Below are 26,403 nucleotides of genomic sequence, written 5' to 3'. Positions count from 1 at the left end.
CGTTTTCAATCGACTCGCAATTTTCGAAAAAACTTTTATAAAAAATTGGTTCAAAATCTTGTGCGATGCCTAAGTTCTGAAGAAAAACGGATATCTCATCGTTGTTGCACAGATATGAATTAATTCGGTAAAAGGTGCACTCAAATACCGGTTGATTCTGATTTAGACACATCTGTGAAGCGAAGCAGAATTTTCCCTGTACGTGCGAAGGGAAGAGCGGCGATGTAGTAGTAGCTTTAGATACTTGGGCAATTGTTTCGCGTCTTTGCAATGACGATTCTTTTTGAAGGTATCGAAGAATGCATAAAATCTCCTCACATTTACTGTTGAACGTTTTGTTCTTGTCAGCCACAAGAAGACGCCAATTTTCCAGGACATCGCAAATCGGAATTGACTTGAAGATGTTCAGTGTTTTGTCAACAAAAGAGTCTCGGGTAATTCCAAGGATTGTAAAATCACATGTGAGGTGAAGATAGCTCACCAAAACTTTTGAGTCCACCTGATATACCTGGGTTGGTTCTGATCTTTGAAATTTTGTTTCTGAAGCAAAAAAAAAATCCAATTTCACTGGTAGGAGATTGTCGACCAATGATTATGAATACAAAAGAGAAGCTTCTAAGACTTTTTGCGAAACGCCGTTTTTTGTGATTGATTACCAATTACCACCAGAGACCATTTGAGTTAGTTTTACACAAAAATCTTGTGCCGAGTCATTTCCGCTTTCGATTAAATCCTAAATTTGCCACGTTATCAATTTTTCAATCCTATGAAACATGCCATTGAGATGAAAAGAGCTGGGAGGGTACACGAAAGGTAATTTCCTAACTTCTCAATTTTGCAGAGAAGTAAAATTAACAAGTATAGGCGACTGCTGTGCAGGTAGCACAGAATGTTTCGACCATAGTCTCTTAAAAACACAAAAAAAAAGTTTTTTTCTTTTAAATTCAAACTAGTGTCGTTTTTTTTTTCTTCGGGGCGTGATAAAAGCATCTGAAGGAAAAACAAGAACTTAGGCCTATTCGACAGTCCTCGTAGAAAAAGCAAACTGGACAACAGTTTTTGAAGAAAAATGAATAGACAAAAAAAAACAAAAACAAATTCAAGTTTTTTATTTCCAAAATGGCGTTAAAAAACTCCAAAAACGAAATTACTCCAGTGAAACTAAAATTGGGCATAAAAAAATTAAACGGCCTATATTAAGCATAAATTAGCATGCTCGCTGCTTTACCCGCTCGAAATTAGACGAGAAATTAAAAATTTCGAACTGGTTTTTCTCAACACTGGGAAAAATGTTTGAAAATTTTTCAATTTCGTTCGATTCACGAATGAATGGGCTTTGAAATGATATTTCACTCGAACCATGATTTTTTGGTACCTGAATTTGCACACCCGAATTCAAATTCCCTCCCCATTTTCAATGGTTGCATAAATAATGAGTTGCAAAGTAAAATTCTGAAAGGGTTGAACAAAAAAATAGCGTTACACGAAAAAGATCGCTAAAGATAAGAACCATTTTAGCATCTTCTTGCTTATTGCAAAAAATGGAAATTTAACCTCAAAAGTTTTTTGTAATTGTTCTTTCAAATGAAATGATAGAGCTACTCCACTGAATCTGATATGCTTTTGAGAAAAAAATAGGCAATCATGTCTTTTGATTAAACAAACTTTAAGAAAGCGAAATTTTATATTTGATCTTCGCAGCATTGTGAAGTCAAAAGGTGCCGCCAAAACTGCGTATAATTTTGCTTCTGGATCTCTTAAAATTGTTGCTATTACATTTTTTGATAGAATATATTTATTTTTTTACCCAGTAGCTTAGTTTAGCTTGAACCATCTTCTTGACTCTTTCGGTATATAGTCAATTTATCCAAATACTTTTTATGTCGCAGTCAATTTACTCTGGGTTTGGAACTCTCTGGAGCTGGGAGCTCATCTTTGGAAAAATTTTAAAAAGTTTTAAGTTTTTATAGCTCGATAATACCAGTATATCGAAGAAAAGCAACTATTTTGGAAATTCAGTAATATAGAAACCTTGAACAACAATTCAATAAGAAATAATTGTTGGTCCGCCCACCGTGAGAGAAAAAAACAATAGTTGCGGCAATAGGGGCGACTTTGCAAAACATTGCAGGCAACACCAAGATATCAAGCAAAAAAAGTAGACAGACGCTGCGAAACAACCTGTTGGATGGACAACCGAAAGAAATAGTCGAAATATTCATGGATGACCTTCTCATTCGCCAGATCGTGAGTTCGATCCCATGCCATGTTAATAATAGTGTGTGAGGACGAGCTCTCATTTGACCTCTAGCTCTAGGTCTACCACAGGCCTGACCGATTACGGCTGCAATAATGGAACCACGAGCAATTCTAGACGCAAAAAACGACCTTGAGTAGCAAAAATGATCTTAGCTCAACAAAATAACTCAGACTAGAAATAAGAGAAAAAGACTCTAAGTACGCTAAGACAGGCTGGATGGTTTTTCATAGATCCTCGAATCACTGTAATTATTATTATTTTAAATTTAATAAGAATATCATATGTTGATAAGCCCTTACACTCACATCAAGCTAAAAAAAATTGTACAGATCTACTTTCTTTGCACAGTTTTAAGCTTTATCGATTAATTGTTGAAGATTCTCTAAGATAGTTTTATATCAACTATACCAATAGTAACCATTGCAAAAATTGAGTCTGATAAACAAGTCCTAAATTCAGAAGTCCTCAACAACGAGATATTCCGAAACAGTTAGTAAATTCTGAGGCTGTTTGAATTAATAGATAACAATTAGGTGTCACAAAAAATTATAAGGTTCTCATGTATCGACCTTAAACATGCACAAAGTCAGCTCACATTTTCAAGAAAAGCGACTACCTATAGCAAATTTAAAATTGTCGGAGGTGATATTGTCGAGGGTTTTAAGCAGGGGGCGGACTCAGGGAACCCCCTCAGCCATTCGACCCCGTGCCGGTCCAAAGGGTCCACTTTGCTACTCTTTTAAGCTATCCAGATTCTAAAGGTGCCCCTATATACTAATTATAGAGGAGGAAGCGCGCGCCAAAAAACGCGTTTTTTTGTCAACATCTTCCAAAAAAAGTGCCTAAAGTGTCTTTTTTGGCGTTTTTTTTTCTAAAAATTGACTGCAACGCAGAAAATTTGGTCAAAATAGAGTCTCTATATTGATTTGGGAAAGCTCAGAAAATCAATTTAGTCTGCAAAAAAAGGCCGATAAAAACCGACGATTTTTTTTTTGAAAACCGACCCCTAGAGAAAACCCTAGATCTGCTCCTGGTTTTAGAGTCAAGGAGATATCCCAAACGATATCCAAGGAATCACAGATATTTTAGTTGAAAAAATTTCGAATACCTATTTTTATCTGGATGATAGTTCATCACCATCAACCATCAGCTCTTTTAATAGTAGTTTGGCTTAGCTGAGACCATATTCTTAATCCTTTTTGGTATTTTAATTGTCTTGTCATAGTAGTTTTATGAGGGTTTTTAACTTTTAATTAAGTTACTGAGATTTTTAATTGAAAAAATGTCTGTTTTGCAATTGGAATAGCTACGTAAAACGCTTCAATACGGTATCACATTTTTCAAGGAGTAAACAAAAAACCCACCCTAGACCATAGTTCCACACCAATACGTGAGCAAAAACTTTTTCTTGAAAAGGGGAAACCTTATTGCACAATTTCTTGTATTATATATCCCACGCGTGCATAAATTTAAAATGAATTCAAGAGCAGTGGAATAACTTGTGGGGTCTGACACAGAAGCGAAGCGGAGTTTCGCACCACTTGCGATACAACACAAACATAAAAAGAAGCATTAACATAAGAAGCCTGGAAAATACGAAATGTTGAAAAATTATGTCTACCGAAAACTTAATTTTCAAATGGTTCGAAAGATGTTCGAAACATGTCAAACATTCAACTTTTAATTTAGCAACGGAACAAAAATTACGAAGAGGAAACAAAGCCGACAATCATGATGTAGACACACAAAGAGCCGAAAAAATGATTTCAGAAAAAAGTCTTCAAAATCTAAGTCCCTCCTGAAACAACGATGAACAACAGTTGCACTTGCAACTACAGTTACAATTGCTTCAAGCATAAGAAAAATCTGTGATATGGCAACTAAGTCGACAATCTTCAAGCAGACACTAGTCGAGCCAAAGAATTCATTTTATGAAAAAGTATTTCAAAAGTTTGAACTCCCCCTTGAAACTACAATGAACAACACTTGGACTTGCCACTACAGCGAAAATTGCTTGCAGCGAAAGCAAAACCCGTGAGGTGGCAACTAAGCGGACAAAATTAGAGCAAACAAAAAGTCCAATATTTTAATTTTTAACTCAGACCTTAGGGTGCAAAAACGACGGCGTTTCTTCTAGGCCAAATGAGAAGGAACCTGGAAACTGTTACGGTCAAATAAGAAATCAGGTTAAAGATTTGTAAGAAATGTTGTTAATCGTAAAGCCTAGTGCTCGATTAAAAGACACTTGCTCTAGCAAGTGTAATAACCAGGAACAATCAAAACAGGCGGCGTCTTCTCCGCTTTTATGGTTCATACCCGCTACTTTTCTCATTAATTGTTAAGATAAATGCAGGTTGCAAAAAAAATGTTTCGAGTAAAAAAAACATAAAATATTTAAAACGTTCTAAATATGTTTGTATAAACAAAAAAAAACAATGCAATTATATGCAGTCTGTGCGCCGTACTTTTTCTAGTTGAGTGCTCTTTTCATTTCACTTTCAGTAGTATCTACCGTTTCCCGGCACGTTCGATGCCTCGTTCACAAAAACCACTGAGGAAACTTTTCCATGAATACAGTTCAGTTATTCAAAGCACACAAGAAAATCTAACAATCAGGGGAAGTTGTTTTGAACACTAATTTATTCAGTGTTTTAAACACTGTGTTTAACGTGTTTTAAACATGTTTTAAACATTGCAAACCTGGATAAATGTGTACCTTTTTCTAAGAAACACAGGCATTTTTGAAAGAGTGGGATGTATATTTCTGAGTGCGTGTGTTTTGCGTATTACAAGGATAAATTTTTACGATGACAGCTCTTTTTTACTCGACCAGTTATCGGATTTTTGTTCGAATCTATGACAATTGAACAATTTTTTTCAGCAGTGTGGCAAATAAGACGGCCGCAGTTAAGGCGACAACCGTTTTGGTGGGAATTTAAGACAACAGCACAAACTCTTCGATAGTTTTCCTTCTGAGAAATAAAATTTGGCTAAATTCGAACAATTCAATTTACGTTTTAACTCTCCTTTGCCGTCTTAATGTCATGTCGTCTTAATGTCTTGTCCTCCTTATGTCTTGACGTTTTATTTTTCTAGCACCGAATTTAATCACAAGTGCATCTCCTGAAATTTTATACTCGGTCGCGGTTTGTTTCATAACTGAATTAGAAGAGTGGAATGTAATCCAAATTTTTTCCACACTAAAGTGGGTGGAACAAAAAAATAAGTTGTTTTTTAGCTTCAATTACTGGTCGGAACAATCTGCTCTGCATGCTCAGCAGCCAGATACTATAGAAAAGTCAAAGCTGCTTCGGTGTATTGGCAAAAAAAGTTGCTCAATTATAATTGTATGGCAACAGTAACTTCTTTCTTTTTCAATTAAACATAATGAAAAAGGGACTTACCTGATATTTTAATGGGAATTTTTAAATGATCTGCAAGAATTTTTTTCAACCTCTCATCTGCGTAATAACTTTCGTTCAAATTTATGTGGGCTAACAACTGTTGCATTCGATCACAAAGGTTTTGAAAATCGTCGATGGTGTTCATGTTTTGAACAGTACAGTTTAGTGCATCACAGGGAAGAAGGAGATTGTTGAGACCCAAGTTAGCGCTCATGAACTCCATGTGATCTTCTGTGAGCTTCATTCCTTCGCATGGAAAAAAGCTGCCAGTGAAGTCAAGAAATTCGGCGATCTTCGAGTCCGGATTCACGAGCTCCAAAGGTCTCTTCATCTCTACGTGACCACCCACGCTTTTTGTCGAAACCCAGGAATAGTTCTTGAGGAGATTCATTACAGCTGTGTCTCCTCTCATCTGATCAAGTGCGTAATGCACGATTGAAAGAAAGTTTTCTCTGAAAACTTCGTTTGAACCGACATACAATTCAAACGAGAGAGGAATCAGCTGATGAAAGATATCCACGAAAGACTTTTCTTTTTCTTTGAAGAAACCAGAGGCGAATAATCGCAGACATTCTAATATTTTGGGCGGCAACACAAGGTAGATTGCTCCATTCAAAGTTTCTGGTTTCAGTACTGCCGAGCAAGTCGAAAGACTTTGTCTTATATTATCAGGAATATCATCAGATATAAGGAACACTTTCGTGTTGCAAAGAGCAACTAAGTTCAACGAGTTCGGACAACAGAATACAGTGAGCAAAGGATCGGAAGCAATTCGCGTGTAGAATGTTTCCATCACCATTTTGCAAAGCGGGTCTGCATCGTTGGACATTTTTGGAAACAGATGAAAAAGATGTTCCTGAGAGTGGGTACAGCTCCTGGTGAGTACAGCTGTGCAAAGACTTTCAGCGGCACCCAACTGCAGGATGTCTCGGTTCCAAGATCCATCACTTGACTTATCAGCCGACTTGTCGTCCGCCGAGTTCAGCTCCAGGTAGCGTCTAGAAGAAGTCACCGCAAACGTCCCGTTCACCAGAAACGGCAGTCCAGTGTCTTGAGGGTGGGGCAGAGGTAGGAAACAGAACAGAATTCGAACCTGGCAGTTTTTCCTCAAGTCCAAATCATGTGAAGGAAAAGCAATAGATCCCACACACCTGGTTCCGTCTGATGACTTTTTGCCTGGCGCAGTCACAAAAATATCCCATTGGTAGCTTTGGCTTTTTTGATTATCTTGAATTTGGATCTTGTATGATGACTTAAACTTGTCTTCAAGTTTGAAAAGAACGCGAGCTCCGATGTCATTGGAGTCCAGAAAATTACGGCCAAAATTCGACAGAACTTCAGTTCCCTGATCTCGTTTCAAACAGATCTCAAATTTGTTAACGAACTGCAGGAAGATAAGAAACAGATCCGAAGAGCCTTTTGTCATTTCAATCAGCTCCATTGCACTCTCTATGGTGTACGGTTCATCGCATATTTTACTCCATTTGGCATGATCTTCGGTTCTTAGTGGAAATCGAAAGATGGTGCCCTCAAAAACTTCTCCGCTCTTTATTTTGTCAACCGAAAATCCAAAAAGTCCATCGAATGGTTTCAGCTGACCGATCATGGAATCAGCAATGTGCTTTCCGTTTTTTTCGCGAATTGCAGTCAAGTCATACCTGGCCCCTCTTTTACCTCGCAGAAATTTCTCATGGGGATCAAGTAAGCAGAGGGAAGTCTTACTCACGAATTGAGGTAGGTCAGTCAAGTTGTACACAGAGTTGAAACCCAGTCCAAACTTGCCAACTTTCTTGCGGTCATCCAGCTTCGTCTCACCGCCAAACTCACACAAATTCTCAAAGTCTGCATCCTGGAAAGGCTTGTTGTCCCAGAAGACAAGCGCTGGTCCTTGGAATTGGGCTAGTTTATCGTTAATGAGTTGCTCAGTTGTGTGGGTTCGCAAGTCAAGCATTAGACAAGCTTCAGTTGCCTGAGCATCATCTGCATTTTGTATGAGCTCCTTTGGAACTGGGAGACCATCTGCGTAGTCTTTAAGGAGGGTTCGAATTCTGCGAGTCAGGGGTTCTCTTTGTCCAAACTCCGTTCCCTCCCCGGCTAGATCCTCGTCAGAATCCATCACCGAAAAGGAGTTTCGATTCACAATGATTGAAGTTTCTAAAATGAAACATTTTTCATGAACTATTTTTGCTATAAGAGTTTGAAGCTTTCATATTGTTCCTGTAGAATCGGTAATTCTACTGTATAACGTACATGGCTTTTTCATTGAACCTTGAACATGCAAACTAAGTAGTAGTAGAGCTGATTCGTTGATAGCGTCTGGTAAAGATCGGTAAATAATAGAGTGGTTAAGTTAAGATTGAATTAAACTCGTGTTTAATTAAGTTCGTGGGATTAATCCCCCTCTTTAGTGAAAATAGTGAATGCAATAGCTCCCGCCAACCCCCCCCCCCCCCCCAACTCGGGAACTATAAGGGCGAACGTTATGAAATTTAATGGAGTGATACTAAAGATGATTTGACCCGGGCATGCAAAGCGCCGGACCCGCTTGACCCCCTGGGGCCGGGTGATAACGGTTCCCGGAAGTGCAAATGGCCCCACCGGAAATCCTTAACTACTGGTCCGATTGAGCTCATTTTTATATATGTGGTAGCCCTGGATGAGGGAAGCTTAAGTTTGAAGTTTCGGAACCTCAAGGTCACCCCGGCCCGATTTATGCCTTAAACAAACAAACCCCCCCCCCCACGACTCCCGGAGGCTACTCCTCGACCCCCAATGACCCTAGGGAGCTGAAACTTGGAGGGATGGTAGATAGTGACATGGTCTATCGTATATTAGGATGATGACCCTACTGGGTGACAATTTGCGTGCATAGGAAATTAGTTAGGCATTTCCTGGAATTCGATGGAATATCTTGGCTTAATGTATAGTGGTATATTGTTGGATTTAATACGAGTTAGTTAAATAAACATTGGGTTAAATTTTGACTTGGCGAATGAACTATTAATAGAAATGCGTCAATGGCACAGAAAAGTAGTCACATATTAATTTGGCAATATGACAGAGGGAATAGGGAATTAATTAACATAAATATTAGAAATGTACTGGATATTCCATTGGCTTCTGGGGAATGTTTTATTGGCTCAATTGGACCCCAGTTGAGGGAACGGCTTACCCTGAAGGTCGATTAGATTGAAATTTGAATGGGTTATGTATTGGAATTTTTGGATTGCGATAATTAGGAAATTAAGTTCATTGGGAATTTATCCTAGTCATGGGAGAAAGGAAAAGATGCGGGATAATTAAATAAAGTCCTTGGGTATTTGGATATGTAAACATAGCTTGAATTAAGTTGAAGTTGCACTTGTTATTTGTTTAGCATAGCTTTGATTGGCATTTTGAACTTGGCATTTAAATTAATGTGATCATGCGGGATTTATGAACTGGAACGCTGCGTAGGAGGCATATAGGTAAATGTTAAGACTTATACGGAATGACGGATCTCTAACTAAAACTAAGAGTAAATAGACATAAGGCACGGATGTTGCGGAACGGCCTTTAGGCGTCAGAACGATGGGGAGTTAATTGTTAACGAGTCGTATCTCAGAGTTATTGAGAACGAGTTAAGTTACTCGTTGAAAGTTAAAGTAGATTAGTTAGTGAAGTAAGTTAGGCTATCTAGAGGATAGCGGAATCGTTGTCGAACGATTGATAATTGATAGAAGTTCTCGAGGAGAACATTAGATATTAGTGAGGCGTTAATTGAACTGCAGGAGGCAGTTGGTTGAATAATAGTAATCGCGGACCCATTCCTTTGGTTGAATGATTAATTTATGTTCCAGCCACTTATAGGCTATTCTGTATTTGGATTGATTATTTCTTAATTCATTATTATTATTGGAATTGTTGTTGCGATTGACTATTGATTGCGAGCGAGATACAGTCGAAAGAGCACAAACAAGGGGCGAGCAGCATAATACGATACAGAACGTCTATCCACCAAATCAACCCTTTTGGGATTGTAAACAGTACTGGGATTTGGTTGCCCCACCGACCCAGTGCTAAAGGGAAACATATTGCGGCGACGCGGAACAGAGTGAGAGGTCGGCCTAGAGATATTGTGAATTCCACACGTTTACAGTGGCGCTCCTGGGTGGGCGCTATCCTGGATTGTAGTTGCAACGACGATTTGTGCGAATACGAGAAGAGCGGACGATCGACGAAACAGTTGCGATGGCGATGAACGATCAGGAAAGACAGCTCATGGCGGAGGCTGCGGTGGCTGCGGCGAATGCTCTTGATCGACAGCAGGGAGTGTTTGGATTTGGAACGATACGACCAGATCGGTTTCCCTCGAGCAGTTATCAGAACTGGCGAGACTGGAGGAAACACTTCGCCTGGATAGCAGACGCCAATCGATGGGACGATGAGCAGGCGAGGATGGTTTTGCCCACTTGCTTGACGGGCTGGGCATTGGATGAGTTCACCAGTATGCCAGCTCACTTTCGAGAGGAAGTGGAAGGGTTCGATGAGCCAACTTTAGGCAGAATGCTGGCCGAGCTCGATCAGAGGATGATGCCGTTTCAGACACGATCGACTGCGAGGGCTGAATTCAAAAGCCTCATTCAGGGCGAAAGGGAGGATCTGAGGGAGTTCTCCCGGCGAGTGCGATCAGTGGGTGAAGTGGCGAATGCAAATATGCCAGTGCAGATTCGAGACGATATGAATCGCGAGCAGTTCATCGATGGGATATTCGATGCGGATCTACAGGAGTTGCTCCTACGCGAAGATTTCGATAGTTTTGGTCAAGCCGTGGCTCGAGCCCAAGCACTAGAGATGGCTAGTAGGACAGCCAGACTGCGTAACCGAAGACGTCCAAATGCTGTTCGGGAAATGCACGATATTCCAGAGATAGAATCCGGAGTTATTGGAGGCGAAGTGCAGGCAGACGGGGCTCAGCACTTGCGGACGGACTTCACGAGATGGCAGAAAAGTACAGATCAGCGGTTAGACCAGCTCACTCAGCAGATGCAGATGCAGGGGGCGCGCCAGAATCAGCTGGCGAAACATGTGGAGACGCAAAACTCCAGGCATGACGAGCTGTTGACGCAGATGCACTCGCAAAACTCCCAGATACAGAATATGACGACCCAGATGCAGAGCATGACATCTATGATGAGCAAGTTAGTAACTTCTTTTTCCCCGGCTCCCCAGTACGAGGGCTTGCCCCGAGATGAAGCGGCACCAAAGTCACGGCAGTCATTTGAAGCGGGAGGAAACAGTCAGAACAGTGCAGAAAATGGCGCTGGACGATACGGCTTGAGGACTCCATGGACTCAGGGTGCTTGTTTTAATTGTGGTCAGGTGGGCCACATTGCGAAAGGATGTCCCCAAAGAAGTGCGAACCATTTAAACTACCAAGGGCCGGGACAGTAGGGGAGTTCGAAGGAGGATTTGTCCCGGCCGAATTCAAGAAACAGCAGGCGGAAAGGCGAACGCAAGCTACAGGAACTCAGTCATGCCAGCGTTACGATACGAATGCGATTGATGACGAAGAAAGGCAGAGCGAGAAGATAATGGAGCAGGAACAAGTTCTATCGATATTGGAACGACTACCCAGGATCAGAGAGAACGACCCAAAGTTGGAGACGAAACAGAATTCGCGAATGCGCATCGAGCGTGTTGGGATTAGTCATGATGTGAACGAACCACGCGGGGCAGTCGTCAATGCTCGCATAGGAGGAACCCATGTGGAGGTGCTGCTTGATACCGGAGCCACAACTGACCTCATAAGGACAGATGTTGCTCGGAGAATGGTGGAAACACCTACGATGGAACGTTACGCTGGTCGACTGGAGACAGCAGACGGACAAGTGATGGCGGTCGATGGAGTCGTCACAACTCGCTTCAAGTTGGGCGATATTGATGAAGACATCGAAGCTCTTGTGGTCCCGAAACTGAAAGCGGAGATGGTTCTTGGACTTCGATCGATGAAAGAGTATCAGTGCTCTTTGATGTTCAGTCGTGGAGAAGACTTCTTGTGGACAGGGACGAGAGAGGGTTCAATGGTGCCAATCCGGCACGTGAATCAACGGTATTCTCCGGAACGGATGCCCTCTCTGCCACATGATCCGGGCGGGCGGATTAAGGGAAAAGATATTCCGAGAACGGACATGCGGAAGAGGTTGATTGCGAAGATAACAGCGGCAGTAGAGTCTCCTGATGAAATCTTAGAAGGATGGCCGACTAGTTATGACGATCACAGTGTAAATGTGGTTCAAGAGAACGAAGCTGAAGAAGATGAAATGTATGGATGCCCAAAGCCTGTTTCCTTGGATGAGGCATTGGGATTGACTCGTGGCGGAGGCCGATCAGAGAGAGTTGCGGTGGTTCAAGAGACAAAAATGGGCGATGAGGACGACGGCGATGCGATTCGATGGGAACGAACGAAAGAAGAAATTGCGACGATGCAGAAAGAAGACGAAGCGATTGCGCAAGTATTCTATTGGGCGGAAACAGCAGACGAGACGAGCGATATGCCTTCTTTGGGAACGAATCTTATTCCGAAGGGACAGGCAATTCAGTACGGACCTGAGGCACTAGCATACTGGTCGAGATGGGATGAGCTGAGTATTCGAGGTGGAATACTCTACAAGAAATGGTTCCAGAGAGATGGGTCAAAGCCGACACTTTTGACGGTTGTTCCAGCAGCGGGACGAAAGGAGATCCTCGGACGGTTTGACTCGATGGAAACTGGGGGAGGACAACTTGCGACCGAGAAGATGTTAGCGAAGATACGACGACGATATTGGTGGCCGACGATGAGGACGGATGTCGAAAGAAAAGTCCAGTGGTGCTTAAGCCAGGGTGCACATAATGTCAGCGGGAAGAGAAAGCGAGCTGCGGTTCAAGCTCCGTTTGATCCCGGAATCAGATTCAACACAGTGGCAGTGGATGTACTTGGTCCAATGACGATGGCAACTCAGACGAAGGCGAGGCATGTGCTAGTGATGACGGATTTGTTCACAATGTATGCGATAACGGTCCCTCTCGTATCTACAGATGCATCAGACGTGGCTCAAGCAATTGTGGAACATTGGGTACTGAAGTTTGGAACTCCCAATGCTTTACGTACGGACCAAGGAAAAGTCTTTGGCAGCGAACTGATCAAGACGATGTGTCGGCTCTTGGGAATTGACATAACTGCGACTTTACCCTACAAACCTGAAGGCAGAGAACTGACGGGTCGATACAACGACAAGATGGCGAAGGTGATTTCGAAGTATTGTGCAGAGAACCCAAAGACGTGGGATACGATGTTGCCGTATCTGGGCTTTGTGTATAACACGACGACTCATCGAACGACGGGAGCTACGCCTTTTAGTTTGGTTCACGGACAGGAATGCCAGTATCCCATTGACCTCTTCTACGCGAAACCCCACGATGAAGTATTGACGAAGGATGGCTTTGCAGAGGAACTGGATGAACTTTTCAGAGATGCTCATAGCAGTGCGAGAGAACTCGTAGGGACGGATCAACGAAGACAGGAGGATCAGTACTGAAAGAAAGTTCATGGTGAACCCTATACAGCTGGCGATAAAGTATGGGTGTGGGCGAAGGAAAAGTTCAAGTCGAAGAAGCACTTCGATCCGTGGGAAGGACCTTATGTTGTACTGGCGAGAATGTCGGAAGTGAACTACAAAGTTGCGAAGGAATCAACTCCGAGCAAAGTGAAGTTCCTGCATTTCAACAAGCTGAAACGAGTCAAAGAAGAGACGATCCAGTCAGAGGAGGCCACAGCAAGTAAGCGACCGGCACCCTATCGGTCGGTTAACTTTTTCGATGACCGGGAGATGCGTGATGAAGATGAGTTGTTATGGCAGAACAACCGGGAGGGTTTTAGTCATGACCCAGGCCCACGAGATGGACCAGTGAGATTGTTGCCTGTGAGGAATCGAGCGGAAGAGCCACCAGTGAATCCACCCGGGCAAAATGTGCGAAACAGGGTGATGCCCGAACATTTTGTTGACCCACCTCGGATGCGAGAAGTGGCTAGGAGTGAAGAAGATGCGATTGAGACGTACGATGCGACGGAGCTCGAGGCCAGAAGGGAAGAGGAGCCAGCGAATCTACCAAGTGAGGAGGAAGGCATACCTCCGGGAGATGCGGTGGAAGCTGAACCTGTGATGGATAATGGCACTGCAGATGATGGCGGTCGACCAACTCGAGTTAGGAGACAACCTGTGAGGTTTGGAATCGACGATTTTGTGAGTTAAAACTTACCTTAGTTTACTAAACTCTTTTCTTGATCTCATTATATGGTGCTTATTTAACTTGAGTGCGAGTCCACCCGAACTGTTGTGCGGACATTTGATAGTGATTATTATGATTGTGAAAGGGTTGGATCGTACCAGGAAGAGTAAAATTAATTTCAGTTACGTCCCCTCTTATGTTAATCATTGTGCTATATCATTGTTTGTTTTATGGGGACTAACTGATGGGTCCGCGATCTTTAAGGATATTAATTTAAAGGGTGGAAACTAAATTAAGACGAGAGTACGGCGTAGCGGAGCGAAGCGTTATGTAAGTTAACCTTAGGCTTTTTACGAGTTACTTTTTCATTATTCGGGAGAATAATAGACTAGAAGGGAAGACTGTAGAATCGGTAATTCTACTGTATAACGTACATGGCTTTTTCTTTGAACCTTGAACATGCAAACTAAGTAGTAGTAGAGCTGATTCGTTGATAGCGTCTGGTAAAGATCGGTAAATAATAGAGTGGTTAAGTTAAGATTGAATTAAACTCGTGTTTAATTAAGTTCGTGGGATTAATCCCCCTCTTTAGTGAAAATAGTGAATGCAATAGCTCCCGCCAACCCCCCCCCCCCCAACTCGGGAACTATAAGGGCGAACGTTATGAAATTTAATGGAGTGATACTAAAGATGATTTGACCCGGGCATGCAAAGCGCCGGACCCGCTTGACCCCCTGGGGCCGGGTGATAACGGTTCCCGGAAGTGCAAATGGCCCCACCGGAAATCCTTAACTACTGGTCCGATTGAGCTCATTTTTATATATGTGGTAGCCCTGGATGAGGGAAGCTTAAGTTTGAAGTTTCGGAACCTCAAGGTCACCCCGGCCCGATTTATGCCTTAAACAAACAAACCCCCCCACGACTCCCGGAGGCTACTCCTCGACCCCCAATGACCCTAGGGAGCTGAAACTTGGAGGGATGGTAGATAGTGACATGGTCTATCGTATATTAGGATGATGACCCTACTGTGTGACAATTTGCGTGCATAGGAAATTAGTTAGGCATTTCCTGGAATTCGATGGAATATCTTGGCTTAATGTATAGTGGTATATTGTTGGATTTAATACGAGTTAGTTAAATAAACATTGGGTTAAATTTTGACTTGGCGAATGAACTATTAATAGAAATGCGTCAATGGCACAGAAAAGTAGTCACATATTAATTTGGCAATATGACAGAGGGAATAGGGAATTAATTAACATAAATATTAGAAATGTACTGGATATTCCATTGGCTTCTGGGGAATGTTTTATTGGCTCAATTGGACCCCAGTTGAGGGAACGGCTTACCCTGAAGGTCGATTAGATTGAAATTTGAATGGGTTATGTATTGGAATTTTTGGATTGCGATAATTAGGAAATTAAGTTCATTGGGAATTTATCCTAGTCATGGGAGAAAGGAAAAGATGCGGGATAATTAAATAAAGTCCTTGGGTATTTGGATATGTAAACATAGCTTGAATTAAGTTGAAGTTGCACTTGTTATTTGTTTAGCATAGCTTTGATTGGCATTTTGAACTTGGCATTTAAATTAATGTGATCATGCGGGATTTATGAACTGGAACGCTGCGTAGGAGGCATATAGGTAAATGTTAAGACTTATACGGAATGACGGATCTCTAACTAAAACTAAGAGTAAATAGACATAAGGCACGGATGTTGCGGAACGGCCTTTAGGCGTCAGAACGATGGGGAGTTAATTGTTAACGAGTCGTATCTCAGAGTTATTGAGAACGAGTTAAGTTACTCGTTGAAAGTTAAAGTAGATTAGTTAGTGAAGTAAGTTAGGCTATCTAGAGGATAGCGGAATCGTTGTCGAACGATTGATAATTGATAGAAGTTCTCGAGGAGAACATTAGATATTAGTGAGGCGTTAATTGAACTGCAGGAGGCAGTTGGTTGAATAATAGTAATCGCGGACCCATTCCTTTGGTTGAATGATTAATTTATGTTCCAGCCACTTATAGGCTATTCTGTATTTGGATTGATTATTTCTTAATTCATTATTATTATTGGAATTGTTGTTGCGATTGACTATTGATTGCGAGCGAGATACAGTCGAAAGAGCACAAACAAGGGGCGAGCAGCATAATACGATACAGAACGGCTATCCACCAAATCAACCCTTTTGGGATTGTGAACAGTACTGGGATTTGGTTGCCCCACCGACCCAGTGCTAAAGGGAAACATATTGCGGCGACGCGGAACAGAGTGAGAGGTCGGCCTAGAGATATTGTGAATTCCACACGTTTACAGTTCCGAATGTAAAAAAAAAAACTGTTTCAGCTGTGGTTCTCTGAACGGGTGCCATCTCACAGGTATCATTCAATGACGTAAAATATTCGTGCAATGGTGGTCATATTCATGCGCGCTTTCCGATCTTTCTATTATGCTCAACGCATGGGTGGTGGATTAATTTGGATCATACACCTTTCAAATTAAATTGAAGGAGGGTTATCCAAAAAATATGCGATGTTTTCCTATGCAAAATATTTTTATAGTTCTTATCAAAATGTTTTTTCTTCAAAGCTGAACCGCTTTTGATTTTTATCCTTCATGTTCTTATAAAAACTATATCAATTGAAACAAAATAATTTAAAACAAGTTATGGAAGGACAGTAAATCATCCAGGGTCGCGGTTAGTTTTTTGACTCCGATTTTTGAAGTTATTCAACGATCATTTGATTTGCTTTTTCTGACCAATTTTGACACGATCGAAACCATTTCAGCGGGAACATTTTGAACCACGTGAAAGATATCAAGAAATTGAGTTCAAAACTGGTAGATATTATACCGGATATCAATTTTAGTAAAGTAATGGGGGTTTCAAAAACAGTATGGCCAAATGAGTTTGTTTATAATGCTGAACAAGACTGATTAATGTAAAGCGCAAACCTGAATGTTCTCATGGTCCTTTAATGTAACTGATATTGGTTTTGTTAAAGAAGTGGTAAGCTTTTGAAAAACATGATAAACTTTCCAATTTTGTTGAAATTGTCAAAATACATTTTTACAAACTTTGGGTCACTGATGGATCAGTTAACCTGTCTCTATTCAACTTGAAACGAATTTTAAGCTCAATTGTTGGTCTGAATTTCGAAGAAAGTGCAGAACATTTATGCTTGGGGTGGCTTTTATTTTATAGCAAAATTCTGATGAACAAATTAGTAGTTTTAAACAAAAAATTTGACACAGAGACGAAACTGAGCTTTGCACCAATTGCGATTCAAGAGTGAATGACTATGATTGAAATCAAATAAAAAAAACACTGAAAAAACTCAAAAAACCCATTTTTGTTTAAAAAATTTGCTAAGCCCAAATTATCTGGAACAAAATTACCTCCACCGTTAAAAACTTCGTAAACGGCTTTCCGAATGCTAAGATGAAGTCGAACTTTCAAAAAACTCTTTTCTGCGGGAACTAAGTCGGCAAATATAAGCAGGCACGAACATCTAAAATAGCCGAAAGTTTTCAATTTGCAAAGAAACAGGTCCAAACTGGAATCGAACTCCAGACCTTTGTCGTCTCAAGCATCGTGTTATTACAACTTGAAAGAACGCTAAAAAAATTGGGCTACGGGAATCACGCCGACAAAAAAAAGTTTTCAAAAACAGATCGGATTGACACCAGGCAGGCGTGTTACCTCTACGACTAATGCGCCGGATGGTTGACTGATTTTGAAATTATAATCAGAAACCTTGCACTCGAAAGAAAACTGAAAACGAATTTTTAAAAAAATCAAACAAAAACTAGCTTAAAAGATTTTTCTTTTTGAACTGAGGGTTTTAGCGTGTGTATAACGCGTGTAAAAAAACGTGTGTGAAAACAACCTTTCATCGTAAATTTCTCTTTGAATTGAATTTAATAATCAATTGTAGAGAACTTCTAAAAAACACACCCGGCAAAAAACCGACAAAAATTGGGCCGAAATCAATTAAGCCTACGAAACAATTTTACATGAACTTTTTAAACTGTACATCAAGGAACGCATTAACTATAGGCACTGTTAAACTTGCAACGTGCTGAAAAAAGAGATATCAAAAATAGAGATCAGCTTGTGAATAAAGTTGTTTACGCAAAAAAGGGGTGGCTTGAATATTGCTAGTTGTGCTTTGCTCAGGACTAATTTATGCTGTCTGTGAATATTTCAATTATGACTCTGAAACTGCAACGCGTTGCATTTATGTATGGCACATTATTCCGCACTACAAAATCGTTCCAAACTACACTGAGGCAAGCTAATTGATCGTATTAATTTCGTACTAATCATGTTTTTGTTCCATCTTCCGAAAAAAGTGAGAAAATTTGTGCTTGCGGTGTTTTTGTTCCTTGGACAAAATTGGATTTTTCAACTAGAAAATATTGACGGGATATTTATATAGAACTGGAAAAGCTCAGAATTTAAATGATATTTCATCGCTGATTCTTTTTTTGTAAAGTTATGGGGGCTTAAAGCTTGCCAGTTTGGGACACTTAACTCATGATATAACGCTTAAGCAGAGATTTATCATTCTGACTTTCGAAGAAAACGGAATATTTATGCTTGGTGTAGTTTGTTTTATCGCTTAATTTTTGGCGATAGAAACAATAGTTTTTAAGAAAAAAATTTTATGCCTTCTTGAATATATCAAAATTTGAGCTCAAGCCATCAATATTTTTAACACTGTTTAACAAATTCGTCAAAAACGATTTGTTGGAAAATCAAAACATATGGAAAAAAATTAATGTCTCATGTTTACTTGTTTCAATTTATTTTAATTGGCCAGGAATGAAAACCAATTCATTGCCATGAAAAATCTGATTCTATTACACAAGTTTTTAACCCGAAAAGTCTATATTCCGCTTTGATAACGCTTGTTAATCAAAAGCGTAAAGAACGCTTTTTTGATCCGACCACAGAACACGGAGAGAAACTTCTTTGGATGTTTTAATTTTTTTTTGGTTCGCAGTTCAATGCAATTGTATTAGATTATGCCTAATTTACTAGTTATCTAAACTTTCGTCTGACTCTTCGTATCAACCCACGCACAAAAAACAAAAATTGAAAAACTAATTATTTCGACTGCTTCCCATTAATGTTGTTGGTGCGTTTATGTTTACGTTAAATTTGTTTATGTGAACCAGTAAAAAGGGGAACCAACAGTTTTCTTTACCAACAACTATTCGTTACGGATGAAGTGGCAGTCGATGGGCATTCACATGTACCAAAAAGAAAAATCGGTCTCATTTGTACAAAATTAGAAAAGAAAATCAATCGCGTTGGAACAAAAAAAATAATCATACAGATATGTTAGTCGAAAGGTAGTTTCTCTCAGTTTGCCAGTGAATTGATCTTTTTGATAATTTCATTTTAGCCGAAATTTAAACTTTACAAGAACTTCGATACGCTAAATTTTCATCAGTAAAATGTTTATTTTCAAAAAATTAGGGAAGCTCAATTCATAATAAATTTTGAAAATAACAATACACCAGTTAAGATTTCTATCAATTACATAGATCAGGCGGATTTTAAAGTGCTTAAATTAGGCGCATAAAAAAATTTCTTCAACAACGGAATCAACCGTACAAAGCCCTGAATGTTCCGACTGCCCCTTATAATCCATATCGATTAGTTTTTGGAAAAAGAAAACAAAGAAAAACTCAAGCGTTATAATCATGAAATTAGATTAGGTGCTAAAATGATGCAGTGGTCCCAAGAAATAAGCTTTTATGATAAACAGCTCCCTCATGTATTTCGCGTGTAATAATTGAACAAATTAATTAATGTGGAATAAGTTTACTTAATTTATGCTTACGTTAAATATGTTTATGTAAACCATTTCAAAAGCGGGACCTACAATTTTCTTTACCAACAACTATTCAATACCGATGAAGTGGCAGTCGTTGGACGTTCAAGTTTCCCAAAAAAAATCAGTCTCATTTGTACCAAATTGAACAATCAATCGCGTTAGTACCAAAAAAAATTAATTGGTACCCGTTCTGTAAGCCTCGTTTAAAAGTATGGTCGCAAAAAAAACTACCATTGGCCCTATACAAAGTCAGACAGATAAGTTAGTCGAAATGTAAGTTCTCCAAGTATGCCAGTTAATTGATCTTTTTGATAATTTCATTTTAAAGAAAACCTTAGAAGCAAATCTAACAAAAAAATGATAACCAAGATTTCCTGGGACTAGAACAGCAGGCCGACAAGACTTCAAGGCGAAGGGACTTCAAGCCGAAGTTTAAAATTTACAAGAACCTCGAAACGCTTAGCTTTCATCAGTGAAATGTTTGTCGTCAAAAATTTTGGCAAGTTCAATTCATAATAAGTTTTCAACATATCAATTAAGAGTTCCTTCAGATGGTTAGGTTCGGCGGATTTTGAAATGCATCAATTAATTGCATGAAAAACCCTTCAATAATGGAATTAACCGTGCAATCTCTCCAATATCGATTTAATGGTAGAAAATACGGATTTTACATAAACTAATTTTGAGTATAGCCTAGATTCGTTCAAAATTAACCGTTTTAGGAAATATGAAATAAAACATTATTTTGGCCAGTTAATAGCATACAAATGCAATCCCACAAAAAAAATGTTAAACCATTTGTAGTTGCGCGTTTGTATGAAATACAGATTTTATACAAAACATTTTTTCAGAATTAATAAATGATTGCGAAGGGCATTCTACGGTAGGCCATTCAAGAGGCGGGGGGAGAATGTACGGTTGTTCACAACACTGTTTCATTGTTGTGCGGGATATTTCTTCACGCACTAAGGGTGCGTTCAACATTGCCGAAGCTCATCAGTGCCGAACTAGAAATTGTATTTAGCAGTGCCAAAATTGAGGATATTTGAACATTGCGAATTCTGTTTGTGAATTTTTGGCATTTTTGCGGGAATTTTATTATTTTTTGGACGGATACTGAACGGAAAAAAATTGCTGAGTTAATTGTTTTTTTTTAATCTGAAATATGAGGAAATATTCTTTCATCTTTTGTTTCTGAAATATGAGGCCGCGTGGGGATTGTTTTGTTTAACAGGCGGCATCAATTAAAATGGCCGATTGTGTTTTCCGTCCATTTGAATTGAGTTGCTTGTCAGTGATTTAGGATGAGTTAAGACAGTATTCAAACAAAAATTTCCAACAACACTTCATTTTTTGGCTGTGGTACTTATGAACTACTGTACTGCCCCATAAATAGTTCGCATTACGCCTTCAGCATTATGAAAAAATCTTCAAAGCGCAAATAACTTAGTCCAGAGCATGACCAAATTGGCAACTATCAAACTCCCAGAACTTTGCAAAAATGATCAATGGTATAATATCTTTTCAATCACCGAAAAGTGATTGATTAAAAAAACCACCTCAAGCGTAAAAATATCCTCTTTTCTTCGAAAGTCGGAACAATTAGAGTTCTAGAAATTATGAAAAAACTAATAATTTCTACAAAGCTCATGAAATTGAAAACATCTTAAAAATCGTTTTCAAATTAATCATTTTTTCGAACTTTGGACAAAATGATTGGCTTGAAATCCCTAATTTTACGGTTCGGCTCGAATTCCCGTCGGCTTTATGTCTGGCACCCAGTTTTCTTTTTGTGTTTACCCACTTGAAGTATACTTCGAGTGACGGACCACAGTTTTAAACGAACTTTTGAATGGGGGTACCGGGTATCAAGCCGACGGGACTTCAAGCCAAATCGCATAATTAGGAACTTCAAGCCGAATTTTTTTGTCAAAAAACTTATAAAACATGATTACTTTGAAAACTGTTTTGAAGAATTTCTCAATTTTATGAGCTCTCTTAACAAGTTTTTGGCTTTTTTCATAATTTTTAAGTCTCTAATTGATGCTTAGGAATATTAAAAATTAAAACAATACTGATAGTTTTTTCATGTGTTTTTATACACTTCAAAATCCTGAACTAAAATTGCCTAAATTTTTGAAAAACATTTTTCTACTGATGAAAATTGAGCGTTTTGATGTGCTTGTAATGCTGCAATTTCGGCTTGAAGTCCCTTCGGCTTGAAGTCTCGTCGGCTTATAGTCCTAGACCCTTGAATGGGCTAATAATTTTTAACAGCTAATCGGTGAATTAACTATAAGAATTGTCAATATTACCAGAGAAACTAACATTTTATGCATAGTTTGAGTAATTTAATCGAGTTGGTAAAAAATTTTAAACAACATTTTATTTAATACATCTTGGTATTATTGACGATTCTAAAAATTGTTTTTATCAAGCCCTTATAGACCAATAAAAGTTGATGTTTTTTGGTTTTTCTGCCTTTGGACCCAATCTGCCCTTGGATCGCGCTGCTTTTTGCTATGCCTCCCAATTGGCCAACGACTACAAAGCCGAATATACTACGCTCTTGTTTTGAGGTCGACGGTGGGCACGCTTCGCACGCGTTATCGCTTCGCGGCAATAACCGGCTCTAATTTTTGTATAGAGTCCTATTATCTGTTGGCAAGCTCTGTTGGCGGCCACACCACAATTATGCTGTTTAGTTTTTTGCTGCTTGAACAGAAAACTAAATTAAAAAATTCTTGGCTGGGTGTTATGCACTAAACGGCCCAAATTACGTATATCTAAATCTCGATCATAAGTCAATGTGACTCAATCTCATTGGTTAATGATCCAATCAAAACAAATAACATGTTGTGACATTTCATTTAAGTTTCAAGGTAAATAAGATTATGGGCCGAATTGACCAGATAGATGTAAATTTACAGCCAGTGAAGCAATTTTACTGAACTGTTCCCGTCTGGGCAAAATTTTACAAAAAAAAACATGAAATTATTTTATTATTTGAGTCAATTGATGAAATAAAGTGATGTATTTGTGATATTTTGCCCAGACGGGAAAAGCTCAGTAAAATGGCTCCACCGGCAAAAAAAAAGTTTTATTTTTTTGGTCATTTCGGCCCATAATCTTATATGCCTTAAATTTTAAATGAAATGTCACATGTTGTTTGTTTTGATTGGCTAATTAACCAATGAGATTGAATCACATTGATTTATGATCAAGATTTAGAAATACGTAATTTGGGCCGTTTAGTGCATGCATAACACCCAGCCAAGAAATTATTAATTTAGTTTTCTGTTCAAGCAGCAGAAAACTAAACAGCATAATTCTGACCGCCACCTACGTGTTGAAAGCTTGCCAACATATAGTAGGACTCTATACGAAAATTAGAGCCGGTTATTGCCGCGAAGCGATAACGCGCCCGAAGCGCGCCCACCGTTGACTTCAAACCAAGAGCTTAGAATATTCGGCTTTGCAATAATTTGACAATAATTTGACAACAATAAGATTCTTTTTTTTGGTAAATTCGGCTATTATTTTTTCTGCTGGAACATTTGGTTGAAATGCCTGACCATATTGCTTGAATTTGATTGGCTCATATTAGCCAATCAAATTCTGCCGCATAAATTTTAGCTAAAGCTACAAAGATTTTGATTTTGGGCCGTTTTGTGCATAAGACCCCCTTGGCTCAGAATTCGTCCAATCAGAAACCGAGTTGAATAATTTTGGTACAAATTGGACCGATTTTTCATTTTGGCACAAAGAAACCTTGATGCAAATGGGGCTTCACCTTCGGAAATCTTCAGGGCTTTGCGAGCAGTCTTGTGAGAGAACTTAGCAGTTTTTTTGTGTACCGATGTTGATAGTCAGCAGAATTTTAAAACAAGCTCCGCCTCCTTCGCGTTACTTCACTTAGAAGGCGCGAAATATCTTTACCTCAGATATTCGGTCGCGGAACTTACCGGCCCGACCGACCAAGTCGAATAATTAGTCGCAGACCTCGACAAGGGTTAACAGCATAAGGGAGCCTTCAGAGTCGATTACTAACATTTGTGATAGGGAAAAATTTGGGCGAAATATGGGCAGGGGTTCCGCAAAAATAATTGTAGGGAAATTATTTTTGATAAATAATTTATTTTCGTTGTTTGGAAATTAGAATAATTTATTTTCGACAATCGTTAGGGCAATTATTTAGGGAAGCAATTACAATTATTGTTAAAATAATTGCTTGGCTGCGGCAAGCCAATAGCGTGGCGCCAAAAGCAACGAAGCATACTGTTATTTTGAACGTCGGCTATCTACGGCACAACATGTCGCCTATGCACTTGGAAGCGGAATTGTTCCTATTTGTGAACAAAAAATTTTGGGACGCAAAAATTGTATCTCAACTGGCATCTAATCATGTTGACTTGTGATCAATTGTTGCAATATTTATATTTTTCCGAAAAAAAACAATTATTGTAATTATTTATTTTCTTCCCACCAAAATAAAAATAATTTATTTTGAATTGAGTAGTAGGGCAATTATTTATTTTCAGCAGGGGCGGATTTTTTAGTGTTGGACGCCCCCCCCCCCCCTCGGGAGTTTGACCGTAACAATTACCAAAGAGTCCCCCCTTTGAACAATTCACTTAATTTTTTTTCAAAGGGCGCCTTTGGCCTTTATATCAAAGAAAATTTTGAGGTGTGAAAATTCAAGGTGTGAAAATGCGTCTTTTTTGAGGCCTCAAATTGGACTCATTTTTTGACTCGAGGCAGGTACCTGCTAACAGGTACCTGTCAACCTGCCTCATTCGCAGTATATATACCCCGTTCAAAACTACCTAGCTCATTCTAAAATCTTTTTCGCTGGACTTCACAATGCACTCTGGATTGGACCCTGGACTTCAACTTCAACCTTCCAGATGTCAAAGCGGACTGCTCCCAAGGACTCCAAGGCTTCTGGCTTCAAGACGCTCAAGGCTTTCTTCACCAGTGGACCCAAGAAGTCACCACCTTCATCCACTGCAACCACTCCTGAGCCTGACAACCCTGGATCATCCACTCCTGAGACGCCCATACCTGGACCTTCAAGGCTCTTAGAGCCACTGGCTCCTTTAGCCACCATTAAAGATGAATCTCTTTCATCAATTAGTTCTATATCTCCGCTCTCTGGGCAAGCTCTACACTCTCCATCCTACATTGACGTCGGCATCTACAACTTCAGCTCACTGGACATGAACAGGGAAATCATGTTTGCACTGCTGGACAACCCCAACAAACCCCCACTGCAAGTCTGGCCATACGAACTTGTGACGAAACAAGGAAAACAAGAAAAGCGAACTTTAGGCCCCCAGCACCTGGAAAGATACCAGTTCCTGACATACTCCATTAGACCAAAGATGTCTGACACTCGATGGGTTGAACGACACGATGCTGTTCTGACTTTTATCCAGCTGAAGCCTTCCATTGAAGCTACACTAGAAGACATCAGCAATTGGCCTGGGGAAAGGTGTGCTTCTGACTGCCGTGCTTATCTGGCTAGCATGATGCGGTCAGAGTTCTTGATTGCCCTGATGTCTATGAAGCACCTGCTGGGGGCGACTAAAGCTACTAGCATTGCTCTTCTGGGACCTTCGCTAGAATTGCCTCAGTCAATGGATCACATCCGGAACTTGCGTCACCTCTTTCAACAATGGCGCGATGGTGAAAGCAATGGCCGCTACGAAAAAGTCCATTCTGACGCCGCAAAGCTGGACGATATTCAAATAGAGGGTAGAAGAGGCAGACCTCCTGTAGCATCATCGGCTTATGATCACTTCAGACAGACCGTTTACTTGCCTTTTCTTGACTTTGTCCTGATGGATCTCAAGGAACGCTTCGTTGGAGCAGCTTCTTCTTGTGCCCAAGTGTGCAAGCTGCTACCCCGTTGGATAAGTGAGAAGGATGCAAAGGAGGAAGATTTTGATGATCTGGACCAGTTATACGAAGGAATACTTCCAGATGGTGACTTCCCCAGCGAGTTCGAAGTTTGGAAAAATATGTGGTACTTCCCCCTGTACACCGATACCCCAGAAACCTTTACAGCTGCACTCAGAGTGTGTCACAAAGCCACAATGCCAGTAATTTTTACTTTGCTCCTGATTGGTGCTACCCTCCCAGTGACGGTATGCACTGCTGAGCGCTCTTTTTCGAGCATGAAACTACTAAAAAGTTACCTCCGCTCCAACATGAAGGAGGACCGACTCTCAAATTTGGCGCTAATTTCCATTCACAAAGATGTAGAAATCAATGTCGAAGAGGTCATCGACAGATTTGCCGCAAAAAATCGAAGACTCAATTTTGTTTAATTTTGTTCATTTTCTTATTGTAAATAAATCATTGTTTTCGTCAATCCTCGTCAAACTTTTCTCAATCCGCCCCTCCCCTCCTCAAGAAAATCCTAGATCCGCGCCTGATTTTCAGTGCTCCATATTATGGCAATTAATTTTGCGAGTCCCTGAATATGGGTATAAAATGAGCATTAATCGGATTTTGTTTTACTTACGTTTGTTATAGCTAAACAAAAAATAATATAGGGAATTAATTTGACTATGAACACACTGAGGATAACGAAGTATAGAGGAAGTTATTTAACTGAGCTGCTTTTTGAGACCTGC

At 39.9% G+C, this 26,403-nt stretch overlaps 2 protein-coding genes across 2 annotated transcripts in view; both read right to left on the bottom strand.

The window, feature by feature from the left end:
• The window catches only part of LOC134847730 (uncharacterized), a 17,100-nt gene extending 10,917 nt beyond the window's left edge, over window positions 1-6,183 (bottom strand). The window contains exon 1 of the mRNA XM_063864923.1: window positions 5,665-6,183. Coding sequence (XP_063720993.1) covers window positions 5,665-6,076 — 412 coding nt within the window. The 5' untranslated portion in view covers window positions 6,077-6,183. The remainder of the gene's footprint in view (window positions 1-5,664) is intronic.
• On the bottom strand, window positions 6,147-26,403 carry LOC134848652 (sacsin-like). Its single transcript, XM_063866169.1, has 3 exons — window positions 26,292-26,403; window positions 6,235-7,818; window positions 6,147-6,166 (listed from the first exon to the last, which is right to left on the bottom strand). The coding sequence occupies exons 2-3, from the start codon at window positions 7,778-7,780 to the stop codon at window positions 6,147-6,149; spliced, it is 1,566 nt and encodes a 521-aa protein (XP_063722239.1). The 5' UTR covers window positions 7,781-7,818; window positions 26,292-26,403.

This window comes from Symsagittifera roscoffensis, chromosome 6 (assembly GCF_963678635.1).
Source record: "Symsagittifera roscoffensis chromosome 6, txSymRosc1.1, whole genome shotgun sequence".
Lineage (NCBI taxonomy): Eukaryota > Metazoa > Xenacoelomorpha > Acoela > Convolutidae > Symsagittifera > Symsagittifera roscoffensis.
The sequence above is the reverse complement of the archived record's forward strand: the minus strand, read 5'-3'. Positions and strand labels throughout refer to the sequence as shown.